We start from the raw sequence: 13359 nt of genomic DNA, 5'->3' as shown, positions 1-13359 counted from the left end.
GGCTCATGATTTGTCTTCATCTCCCATTCTAACTCCAAAATTAGCACAATACGTTGTGCAAACCATTGATTATTTAGCAGTAGTAGTATTGGCAAATGATACAAGAAAGCAAGCTTATATATGACATCAGCCAAAAAAAGAAAAACCAATTCACTCATCCATACCCTCCAAGAATTTGTCTAGTTCCCCCTTGAATTTATTCAACCTTACATTTCCACAACAACAGATTCAACAATCAACTACTCGCTGGCTGAAGGCAAACCTCCGCACGTCTATTCTGCAACCATCCTTCCTCAACTTGAATTTATGCCCCTTCATGTGTGTAGTCTCAGCAAGTGGAAGAATTCGCTAGATTCACACCACACCATAAGGTACACACCATACACAAGAGGAAAGGGGATTTAATCTTCAATTAAATCATTGTCTCACATTTTCAACACACGGATGGTAGGCGTAATATGTGACTCATGATTTGTCTTTATCACCTAATTTAACTCCAAAATTCGCACAATACGTTGTACAAACCATTGATTATTCAGTAATAGTAGTAATGGCAAATGATGCAAGAAAGCAAGTTTATATAGCATCAGCCAAAAACAAAACCCAGTTCACCCATCCATACCCTCGAAGAATCTAGTTCTCCCTTGAATTTATACAACTCATCCACTTCCACAACAGATGGAAGCCTGTTCCAACAATCAACCACTTTCTGGCTGAAGGAAAACGTCCGCCCCTCTATCCTGAAACCATCCTTCCTCAACTTGAATTTATGCCCCGCATGTGTGTAGTCTCAGCAAGTGGAAGAATTCCCTAGATTCACACACCACACCACAAGGTACATACCAAACACAAGAGAAAGGGGATTTTGGTCTTAAATTATCCCATTGTCTTATAGTTTCAACACATGGAAGGGAGACGTAATGTGGAACTCATGATTTGTCTTCATCTCTTCTTCTAACTACAAAATTAGCACGATACGCTGTAAAAATCATTGATTATTTGTCTCTGATTTTGTTGGTTGAACATCTCTACGAGTATAGCAGAAAGAATCAGAATTGCAAACAAACGAACAATGCAACATTCTCTGAAAAATATTGTGAAAAAATTTAAAATGTAAACACAAGTTGCTCAATAGAAAGACTCGATAACTTTTTACAACGTAGTATACATCACGATATGCACGTCCAAAGGAACTGCTTTAATAAAATTCAAGAGATCTATTGTCTGAGCGTTGATAGCCTTAATCGAGAAGATTCTATTTGTGAGAAATTGATCTTTCCAAAGACAGAGGGCTTATCCCAATTCCATGTTTCCCAAAGCATTAACGGTAAAGTCCCAAATGGCTATTTTGAGAGCAAAGTATTGAAACCAATTTAAAATTCATACAAGGCAAATTCTTTTCTTTTTTCTTGTACCAAACAAAAGGGGGTTTTCTCATCGATGAAAAATGTTATTAGATTAAAGACATAAAGAATTAAATTTTCCGATCCCAACCTCTCTGTTCTGAGAGTGAAATTAATGGTGAACAGCTATTACTTCTATTGCATCTAAATTGAAGATGACTTAAAGTAAGACATTATCGCCGCCTCGTTACCATGGTGAAAGATTATTGGTTACTCAAGAGAGAGAGAGAAAAGCTACAAAAATTAAGTGAAATGATGTATGAGGCCTCATTAAGTTAAATGTGCGTAAATTTATCACCTTGTCTGACACCTGCGATCTATAGATGCTATTAACAAACATTTAGATAGCTCTGGAAATAAAGTGGTCAATTATAAACGTTTCGATGTTGGCTTATTGTTTTCGACTTCATCTCCCATTTTTAAAATTACTCCTATTTTAATAATAAGTATTAAATAGATTAAAAGATAAAAATACAATAAATAATGCACATTCTTTAAATAAATAACCCTATCCTTCATAAGACATCTTTGCACAGTTCGATAGTCTACGAAAGATGGGATACTCACTTCTCTGAATTGGTCTTTGGAGTTCCTTGATCGGTCAGCAACTGTCCTACGAAAAGAAAAACTAGTGCCACTCCTTAAAAGAGTGCAGGGATTGGGCAGTCCTCTTGATACTGGAGATGTTATAGGAACATCTATGTGTAGGATATCTTCACTCACTTCCCGGTCCAATGTGGTCGTTATAAGCCGAATTCCTTGGCCTACCAATACCGCTGGATTTTATAATTTACATCGAATTATAAAATCCAACAAAACTGTATACTATATTGCCAAAAATAACCGGCCAGCTGCTTGTTTCAAAGAACTTTGTATTGATATGTTTTATCACTGGTCAGATTACCTTTGACCTTAATTATACACTGTATTTTCATTGCTGAAGACTCGTAAATTATCTTTGATAAGAAGAACCTAGTGTGATAATGGGTGTTTGTCCATTCTTCCTTCAATGCAACTGCCACTTCAGCTACTCACTGCGGGTGTGTTGTCCTGGCCGAAGCCGATTTTATAGTTAATTGTAAAGGTGTTCAGTTGTTCAGTGGAGTTCTTGTTGGGCTTTGGGCAGAGCAATGGTGCTTTTGCCAGCCCATGTCTTCAAACCAAGTTATTCACTATAGTGTGGGTTGTGGTATGGTGTGATGCAATGTCATGTTGAAACAAAATGAATCCTCTCCCTACTTCTGCTTTGGATAGTATAAGAAAAGCAGAATCGTTCGAAATGTCGAAGTACAGCATGGCATTCATTGTCCCAAGAACGATGACCAATGATCCAACCGAGAAACAACAATCCAAAACAATGACACAACCTCCGCCAAGCTTTACAGTTGAGACGACACATTCTGGTAAGTAACTTTCTCCGGACAGACGCCAGACCCAAACACAGTTATCAGATCGGAAAACTTTTTACTTCGATTTGTCACCCCATAAAGCAGCTGTTGTTCAATAAAATGTGTGGACACTGGCCCCTTCCCATAAATCTGAAAAGAGGCCAATCTTTAATCCTGAAAAGTTTGGAAATATGCAGAAAAACCCAGCTCATACAGACCCATAGCCCTACTTTCAGTACTTGCTAAACTCCTACAAATATTACTTCACTTCAGATTGAATAAATACTATTCTCATTGTACCCTGGCTTCGCAACAACAACAATTTGGCTTCAAGAAAGGATCATGCACAGAAGATGCGCTACGATATCTAACTATCACGGCAAAAGAAACACCAGTTAAATACTCACAAGACATTATGATTGATTTTTCGGGCGCTTTTAATAGGCTGATGTGGCCTAGTATTCTCAGGTGGCTTAGACACGCTAGAGTTCCAAGAAATCTGTACAGGTGCATCAATTCTTATCTGAACCACCGTAAAGTTTTGATTTCGACCAGGTACCAGCAAGTCACCAGGCTGGTCACTCGGGGTTTCCCCCAAGGTTCGGTCCTTGGGCCCTGGACGAGTTTTTTGGGAAGGACCACGATTGTGTTAAGTCCCTCGTTTTTGTGGATGACCTGGTCTTGATCGTCGAAGCCGACACCAGAAATCAACTGGAAACTTAGCCAAACCATGCTCTTAAGATCCTTTAGAACTGGGGATCACACACACAGCTTCAAATATCTGGAGACAAAACCCAATCCATTCTTCTCAAGGGTAACCTTCAGGTAACAAGACCTCCTGTTATGGAAATAGTCAATACTTCCACCAGGCTCTACCCATAAGTGAAATACCTGGGTATTATTATAGACACAAACTTACTTTCCACCCCACCTTGTCCACCTCTCTGCAAAAAAACGTAGATACACCGCAGTGATACTTAGATTCTGCCGTGCGGACTGGGGGCCTCAAATGGAAAGGCACTAGCTCTTTTGTACAACGTCATATTCTTACCAATCGTTTCTTATACAGCAGTTTGGTTTACCAGAGTTACACTACTCCGTAATAAACAAAAACTAGGTATCATCAAGAAAATACTGTTACTCACAGTTACAGGGCTTACTGCACTGTGAGCACACCAATCCTCCAAATCCTAGCCGGTTGCCTACCCCTCTACTTGGAAGTAATAAAGAGTGGGCTAAATCGACGCCTAAAGAAAGGAATGCAAACGGAAATCTTGGGGATTCAATTACACATCAGTAATGATCTCAAGAGAGAACAAAAACGCATTGCTGAACACCGGCAGACCGTCTGGCAAGACTCCTAGGATACCAAAACTAAGGGGTGCAGTAACAAAAAAATTTTACCTGAAACGGCCTTCACTTCCCAAAGCCTCCTGTGGTTCTCACCGAGACTGCAAGTGACCTTCCTTCTCACGGGTCATGGCCTTTTCATCACAAATTAACAGCACTTGGGGTTCAGCAAAACCCAGGTACGACTACGGCGAACTGGAGATGTCGGACCACGTTATACTTCCATCCACGTTATAATACCTGCCCACACTATGAGGAACTGCAACTCAGGATGATGACAAAAATTCAAGACCTCCCCCACCATCACGAACATATTTTCCTTCAGGATGAACATCACTATGCAGCTCTTTCGGAGTTCGCACACTCAATCATTCAACTTAGGAGAGCAAGACAAAGAAGAGATACCTAGTCTGTTTCTACATCTCAGTACACCCTGTTGCCTAGGGTGTTTAAAAACTACTTTAGACCTCCTCTCACAATGGAATTCTACATAGGATGCAACTAACCTTGACTTTAGTGATCACAATTACTGTTATTTCATTGGGAAACACTGCCCACGGTATGCAAACCTCATTTCAGGTAAGAACTCTATGATGGCACAACACCGTGCCAGCATAGAGTTCCCCCCTCTTGCAAATCCCTTCTGGAATAGGATTCTTGCAGGATTATAACCTCCAGCTGAGGTAAGATTTCATATATGCTGGAACTCCTGAGTACGGGATTCTTTACCTTTCTAACCCCTGTGTGGGATACCACATCTGCATACCCCACTTGGAGTAGAATCTTATTGCCACACTCCCCTAGACTGCAGGATGACACTTCCTTCCCAATCCTGAGTAGGACAGGATACAAGAGTAGGATTTTTTGCCGACACCTTCAGGTGTGGGATAACTATACACCTGTACACCATAGGGTGGGTCAGGTGCTACTGATGCCCTCAGGTGTATGATGACTATGCACCTGTATATCATGAAGTGGGTGCAGCTGATACCTTCGAGAGTGGAATGCCAAATGGCGCCTCTCTTCGCAAGGTTCTCTGTTCTGCAAACTTTTACTTTCCCTGGGATTAGTTGAGCTTCCCGGCCCGGGGGGGGGTGTCCAACTCTTCGTTCTTTCCTTGCCTCCGTTAATGATTTGGACTCCATCCAGGAAGCTCAGGCGACCCCTGGCGGAGACCAGCCAGAGAATGATGGGTAACCTGGCCCACCTCCTAGTGGTGGTGGTGGCAGGCAGCATAAGGCCCCACTTTGGGCCCTACGGCCAAGTAACCAGAGAAACAACAGAACCCAACACAATACTCTACAACTTGCCACACACACTTATGACGTTTACAAAGTTTTGCATACTCCACAAGAGTGCTGATGGCGCAGTTTTGGGAGACCACCGGTGGTGGCGCTTTACCTCCAAACACTATGTCACTATAACCTCATTACAGTTATCAATAAGGATATGTGGCTATAAATATGTTAAGGGTTGGATCCGTGAAAATAATAAATTCATTTCCCTCACCTATTTCCCTTTACAAACGCAAGACAAAAATGTCCAATATTCAAAGATGGAAAATAAATAAAAGCAAATCCGAAAACCACATAAAGAGAGGTTGAATATCTGAAAAATGTAGAGGTGGCAAAACCCCCAATAAATACTGCGCACAATGGACGCTGTAAATACCCTATAGAGCATTACGATTTATTTATCCCCACAGATCCAATAGAGACAGCCAAACAAAGAAATATTTTTCGTTATGGATTTAAAAATGATTTTCTTATGGAAAAAAAAAAAAAAAACGGAGCTCGACAGAACTTCAAAGTTTAAGAACATAAGAGCCAAAGAAATGTATGTGTGCGTGCGTAAGAGGATTTCGACTGTCTCATTACAACAGTGAATAATGCAAAAGTAAAATAAAGCCAATTTTTACATGCGCGATCCTTCACAAAGGCCCGAATCTTTTTGAAGTAGCCCAGGCTTATTTCCAGCAAACAAGATAAGTATGTAGGAGGGAAGGTCGCACCTGAAGGAGAATAAAAAAAATCTCTAAGAAACGCATTCTCTGTCCATTAACCTGATTTCCTTGAAAAATTTATAATCTCCGTATGTTAGAAGTGTTCATATTCATCCCTCTCTCTTTCTCTCTATCTATCTTATCTCGCTGTAACTGATTGTTAGAAAATCCTTATTCCATTATTTCCACCAGGCAGGATGCAAAACTTTAGCTTTCAAACATGCCCCCCCTTTAAATTCCATCTTTATAAGTACGCAATCGATAACATTATAAATCTCTGTTGTAGATTTTCCCTATGTATGAACAGAAGTCTAATACTTTGGCAGGGCAGTGCATATCTTTACAGAAGTTGCTTCATTAACGTTATAAACTCACAATGTAAATAGAATGGCCAATTTTGCAGTGATTGAGGACGATGCTGAGGCGCTAATTATGTCACAATGAACTCGGTGCTTCGAAGATAGCGGTACACAGGAGAATACGGCAAGCCACACCAGCGCCTCATTCTATAGGAGGGAATGACGTCACTAACGAGATATGCTATAAGGTAGATAAATGTCTTTAGCGACACTATAATTATCTCCTGACTTTTCTCCCTGTACGTGGCTTGTAGAGAACGGGCACACACGGAATGCCAATTATGCATCCGAGCCCCAAAATACCCTTTAACCTTTCTCAGCATCCTAAAGAAGAATACACCCAGGTAGACACACAACCCCGTAGTCCCGGAAGGGCGAGGCCAAAATCACAGATAATTGTCCTGTCAAAATTGGACGCGTCCAAATGTCACGGGTAAATGAAAGCCCTCTTCGGATTATTCATTGGGTAAGTGGGCGTGGTTAGGTGTAACTGATAAACAGATCCTTAAGAATGTTGGAAGAACACCGACGAGAGGTCCTTGATTCCAGGTTTACTTCCTTGCAGTCAACGTCTTATATAGATTTTCTCTCTCTTCACGTCTCTATTTGAACGTGTCCAAAGACGGATAACGTGCCCTGTGACATTAGTCAAAGGGCGTTTATATGAGGGGGCTTTGAGTATATGGGCTATAGAGCTTGGGAAAGACATTGGAACCAGGGAACATAAATTAGAGCTAAGGGGAAGGAATTATAGACTGGATTCTAGAACATTTTTCTTTAGTCACTGATCAGAAAATCTTTAGAGGTCTTCTTTTGTGAATGCTTTTAGATGAGCTGTTATGTTTGACTGGATTTCTTGAATCGGGTCAAATCGTGTAACCTTCATGCCCTGTTTTAATTTAGGAATAGCCATAAGTCATGTGGCTACTTCCTGCTACTTATTCTCTACAAATCAGGTGAATAAGGCAAGTGAGGCACGATGGAATCATTTTGTTGATAAAAAAACTGTCGGACGGTGAGTAACGTGTGAATCGGAGCATTGTTGTGGTGAATAAGCCACCATTTTTCGGGTTGTTTACAGAGTGTGTCTCCTAATTAAGCTCCATCAACAGTGACATCTCGCGGCGCGAAATCTAATAAGATCATCACGTCGTTTTCAAAAAATGAACTCAACATGTCTTTCAGATATGATTTGGACTTTGAACCTTCATCTCCAGGTCATACTCATACTCATACACACCACTCCACTCGCTTGGAGTGGTGTGGTCTGAATTTGAATCCTCTCCTGGACTGAAGGGCGCCTCCGTGGGCAGGAGCAGCAGTGTGTAACACACGCTTCTTGATTAGAGCGGGGTTCGAGCCCGTGACCACCAAATACGGAGGATGCGGAAAAGTCAGAGAATGACCACCGCATATCCCCTGAGCAGTATGGCCTTAGTTGCTAAAGCTCCTAAAAACCAAATAACAACCTGAACTGAAGGAATTCATAAAAGTCTCTTCAATCAGGACTATAGATTGCCGATCTCAGACAGAAAGAGTACTGGTGTCTTCCCATGAGTTATTTCCGGTTTTACATGTGAATAACAATCGATAGTAGTAGTGCAGGAGTTGGCAAACTTTGAGGGATGGTGCGTCACATTCATCAGGTCTTTAGCTTCTGGTGCCAATCTTACTTTTCTCCTGAAGCCACTGGTGAATCCTTGAAATTAGTGGGAGATCCATGCTTTAAGAAATTAACTAATGTCAATTTATAACAAGTTGGGCAATGTATGCTATTCGGAGATAAGCCTTCGATTTTTTAAATTAATTGAATTTTTTAAAATTTTCTGTTCTTGCCGCTAATTAATTGCTAGTAATAAATAAAAAAAGAAAGTAATAAACAGGTTTAGCATTCAGAACAAACAGAATAATATTCACACCACCTTTTGTAATAATCTGCAATCAGAAAGCGTGCAAATGCAATACCCATTTCAATCAATATGTAATAAATTAAACAAATAACACCTGTACCCCAGACGTAGCATGCCAATAGTACGATTTCGTAATGCTCTTTATTTCCTTCAAGACTTTAATAACGATTCAAATATAACACGTATTTTACGTTTCTTCTGTGATTAATACACTCAATGGCCAAAAACTTGGAAACCTCTTTTCTATATCTAGTAGGGGCATGTTTTGTGGCAAAGACCAGGATCCCTGGTGCGTATGGACCAACGCTTCACTGGTGAGATCCCGGCCCCTCAGTGTGCATGAGTGGTTCGAGGAACAGTGAACATATTTCTCATCTTGATTGGCCTCCAAATTCACCTGACCTCAATCCAATTGAAGTCCATCTATTCCAACAACTGTGGAAAGCCTTGCAGGCAGCATTGTTGCAGATCCCTATGGACGTCTTCAGACATATAGTAGAGTGGAGTCAACGGTAGCCCAACACGGTATTAGGTAGGTGGTCATAATTCAGTGATCACCCAGTGTACAAGAGTATTGTTTTTAGTATTTTTAATCGAATCAAATCAGACTGAAAGGAAAGGATGAACAAAGCGCCATCCAGTGAGAAACAGTCCATTTTTTGTGTTAAAAAAAAAGAAGTGGACAGAACTTAAAATTCAATTAATTAATCGCCTATGGATTTTTCACCTTTAATGATTCATTAGTGTTAATTTTAATATCTGATAATGGCTTTCTAACATCATTATGACATCACAGTGGTGCAACGAACACAAAGAAAAATAAAAAAAAAAAAATCCTTTTATAAACCTATCGTAATAAAAGTTAGTTAATTACGAAAGAGAACGATCGAAGTAATTAAAGGAGATCAATAGATGACTTAGAAAATTGCGAGGATGATGAGGATAGACGCGAAACAGATGTAAAAGTCATGAGGGGGGATTACGTAGTCCAGTCAATGTCCTGGTGGTGGAGATTCATTTAAGAATTGACATTAAATGAAGGCAAATGAATTCCTAAAACGAAACTGACACAATCTGAAAAAACACCAAAAAAAAAAGACGGTTTCCATGTCAACGCCAAATAGCAGACGACAAATGCAAAAGGATTATGGCTTAACCTCGTCACCAGACGAATGCCTTTATGAAACTTTTAATAAATACAAATGTCGAATTTTCTTTCTTTCTAAAATTAGTGATTCTAACTGTTTAAAATACCGCGAGCTCGTAAATTTACCATTCTTTTTTCGTCTGCTTTTCCAGGTCATCGCCGTTGCTATATGCCAGGGAGAAACCAAATTGCGCCAGCTACAGATTAAGGTGACGGAATACAACGAATTTGCTCCACAGTTTGCTCAAGAAATTTACCGTTCCGAGCTCCATGTCAAAGCTGCTGTCGGAACACCGGTTCTCAAAGTGCGTGCTCACGATGACGACCCCATGTCGTATAACGCCGAGGTTTACTATCGAATGGAAGACGACAGCTGCAGTAAATACTTTACCCTGGACGAAAAGTCGGGAGAGATGATGTTAGGTCGACCACTTAATGCCTCACAACCAAAATTGACGTTCAAAGTGCTTGCAGAAGATGGCGGTTCCCCCAAAAGATGGGATCAGATACAAGTCGATGTGACTGTCAAAACAATTTCTGGTAAGACGAATTTATCGTTAATATTATTCAGTTGTGGCAGACGAAATTAAAATGACTGCGACCACAAGAGCCATCTGTCGATCAAAAAGTCTAGTAATGCAACATATTCCATAATTTTTATCACAATTTTATATGAGCGCCATCTAACGAATACAGATTAAACATGTGGCTATATTTTGTGGGATTGATATACATTACTTACCAAAATATTAGAGAATGCAGTAAATAGCGGGTTGGTCATCTTTTACTGGCAATAAATCCTTGTTGCTGATTCTACAAGGGTTGGGTTGCGTTGTTTAGAATAACTTTATGGGTAGCTAAAGCCGTGAGGCATTAGTACATCGTGTGGGTATGATTTTAATTTATTTATATTTTCCTTTTATTCAATTCTATATTTACTATTATTATTTTATCATTATTTTATTACTTCTATTTATAAAATTTTATTATCTTATTTATTTTATCTTATTTTTTTTCTCTATGCCGGTAATCATGGTTTGGGTAGCTTTGGGTACGGGATTTTGCTGGCGCCCACTGGTATTGCACTATCTCTGTTGGATGCAGGACTTGGCCCTCTCCAGGCAGACAAAGACAGTAATGGCCCTCTCCAGGCAGACAAAGACAGTAATGGCCCATCTCCACTTGGCCAGGGACACATCTAGTTGTGGCCATCTCCTCGTGACGCTTTCCAGGTGATCACCTTCCCGGTGGCAAAGAGGCCAGGCTACACACATTTCTGGCCGTTCTACAGAGTTTTGTATCATCACAAAGTACCTTGATGGTGGAGTTGAGTTAATGTTCCTGGAGTCGCCGTACAGAAGATACTATACGCGTCTAGTATATCGCGTGTAAACTGTGTATATTTATAGTCAGTGACTCTCGTGTTGCGGGATGAAAAATTGTTTATGAAAGTTCCTCTCTTCGAGACTAGTGCAAACCCAAAAGTTTTCCGTACAGCGTGGACTAGACCTACACAGGTAACCCTGATTACGTCAATCCATTCCTCTTTAAGTTTGTACTAGCATATCGAGATGGAATTCCTTAATATTTTGGTAGGCCAGTGTATTATCATTTCACTTTGCGAGTCAAATCTGTTAATTTGAAAAGTGTCACGTGTTCTGAAAAAAAGGAATGCTAATTGGAGATAATGATCGAGGCTCGGTCATTTTAACCAAGGGAAAACCATCAGTCAAGTTTCCTCATCTTTGCAAGACACAATTAATCCCCCTTGTTTGACCTGTACCCCGCATTCCATGATTCCAATTAGGTAAAGGATCATATATATTGACCAAACCACAAGTCAATGTCTATACTGGCCAGAAACAAATTCCACCTGATTGATGATCTGTCAAGTACTGCCATCTAGCGTAGATGGAAATAATTGATAAAGAAAAAATAATATTAATAATACAGAAGAATTCTGATATATAGGGCGTAAAATATTGTACAAAACGTTTGTGTGAGGATCAAACATCTGCTATCTATCCCCTCCTTACTCGTTTGGTTTCCATAGGCAACGACTGTTCTGGTTATTTGAAAAACATCATTAACTTTACAGAAGAGAGAGGTAGAGAGGATTCGGTCCTTATGTTCGAGACAGAAAAACTAATCGTAAGTTTTCCACTATAAAAGCATTAATAAAGATAATCGAATAGCTGTTCTGAGAAGTAAAATAAATCACTGCTGCCATATTCAACGGATTAAAAAAAGCTAATTATTTACAGAGAGATAAAGTAAATGCTTCATTTTTCATCAGAAAAAACTAAAAAGCATCAGATTTCTTCAAGACTAATGGATTGGCGATTTTTAAGTTTGAAAGCTTGCTGACATGATTTCGGTTTAAATTTATATTAATGCATAGCGATGACGTCATGAATAAATTATTCCTGGGACTCTTACAGGATTATAAGTGTCATTAACAGCTGCTTCGCCATTGAATATCAATGCATTTAAGTTGAATAAAATGCAGAATCACATGAAGTAAGTGCGGTTACGTCTTCAGACATTCATTTACATGAAAATGCATGAACAGAAATCGGTGGGAGGCAGAAAATACAGCAGATAAACACCCAAATGGAAATTGAATGGGAAGAAAAACATTCACAGAGAGAAAGAAAGGGAAAGGTTGCACATAAAAGACGGCTGTTGTTGTTGTAGAAGGGTTCTAGGACTAAGGCCATATTGGTCCATGTATGCTGTCTGTAAATTAAATGTATTCTGAGATCGATTTTTTGCTTGATCTGGATGAAAAACCGGAGTTTCCGGGAAAAAAGACCATACTACCCTCTCCTGAGACCGATTACCTCGGTCAAGTTGTGAAAAAAGCCCATAAAATTTCTTCACGTCATCGACAGGATTCTAAATCAGGTCTTTTCCACCCGGTGTTGGGAGAACGGAAATCCAAATGTGCTATCGACGATGGCAAAAGACTGTTGTACAAATTGGAGTAGTGTGGCATTAATAGCAAGATACCGCTATGGATAAAGGGATGGTTGAGTGGGAGAAGACAAAAAAAAGTGGATATCAATGGACACTACTCTTCGTGGATTAATCTTGTTGTTAGTCCCACGGGTCCGGTGCTGAGTCCATTGTTATTTATTGTATATATTAATGATATTGGTGAAGGTATATCAGGCTTAATATCTAAATTTGCAGATGATGCAAAGGTTGGCAGAATGGTTAATGACCGTAATGAAGGTGTGCTACTGCGACAAGATCTAGAAAAATTTTGCAGATAGGCTCATAAATGGTAATTTAAGTTTAACATTGACAAATGCAAGGTATTGCATACTGGTAGCAGTAATCCCAGAGTGACGTACCAACTGTGTGGTACTACACTCAGGTTAGTGGAAAATGAAACAAACCTGGGTGTAATTTTGCAGTCAGATATGAAGTTCTCTGAGCAGTGCAGACAGGATGCCAGGACTACTAATGGGATTTTGTCAATGACATACAGGAACTTTGCTGGCATGGATAAGGAGATGATTATCCCATTGTATAAGACAATGGGCAGACCACGTCTTGAGTACTGCATAGAGGTCTGAAAGTTAAGAAAGAGTGTTGGTATGCTAGAACGGGTTCAGAGAAGGGCAACGAGATTGATGAAGGGAATAAAAGGGTGGTCTTACCAGAGAGGCTTCAGTTCTGAAAATTGCAGTGTCGGGAGACAGACACCTACGAGGTGATCTGATTGAGGTCTTAAAGGCCTTGAATGGATTAAATAAGTTCATTGCTCATTGGATTCTTCCTCTTACTCAGAC

At 39.9% G+C, this 13359-nt stretch overlaps 1 protein-coding gene across 1 annotated transcript in view; it reads left to right on the top strand.

The window, feature by feature from the left end:
* LOC150090339 (uncharacterized) overlaps positions 1–13359 on the top strand; it is a 336582-nt gene that overhangs the window by 155699 nt on the left and 167524 nt on the right. Inside the window, exon 3 of the mRNA XM_090390273.1 lies at positions 9712–10099. Coding sequence (XP_090246399.1) covers positions 9712–10099 — 388 coding nt within the window. The remainder of the gene's footprint in view (positions 1–9711; positions 10100–13359) is intronic.

The sequence above is a fragment of the Mastigoproctus giganteus genome, chromosome 2 (genome assembly GCF_048544385.1).
Source record: "Mastigoproctus giganteus isolate SK-2022 chromosome 2, ASM4854438v1, whole genome shotgun sequence".
NCBI lineage: Eukaryota > Metazoa > Arthropoda > Arachnida > Uropygi > Thelyphonidae > Mastigoproctus > Mastigoproctus giganteus.
The sequence above is the reverse complement of the archived record's forward strand: the minus strand, read 5'-3'. Positions and strand labels throughout refer to the sequence as shown.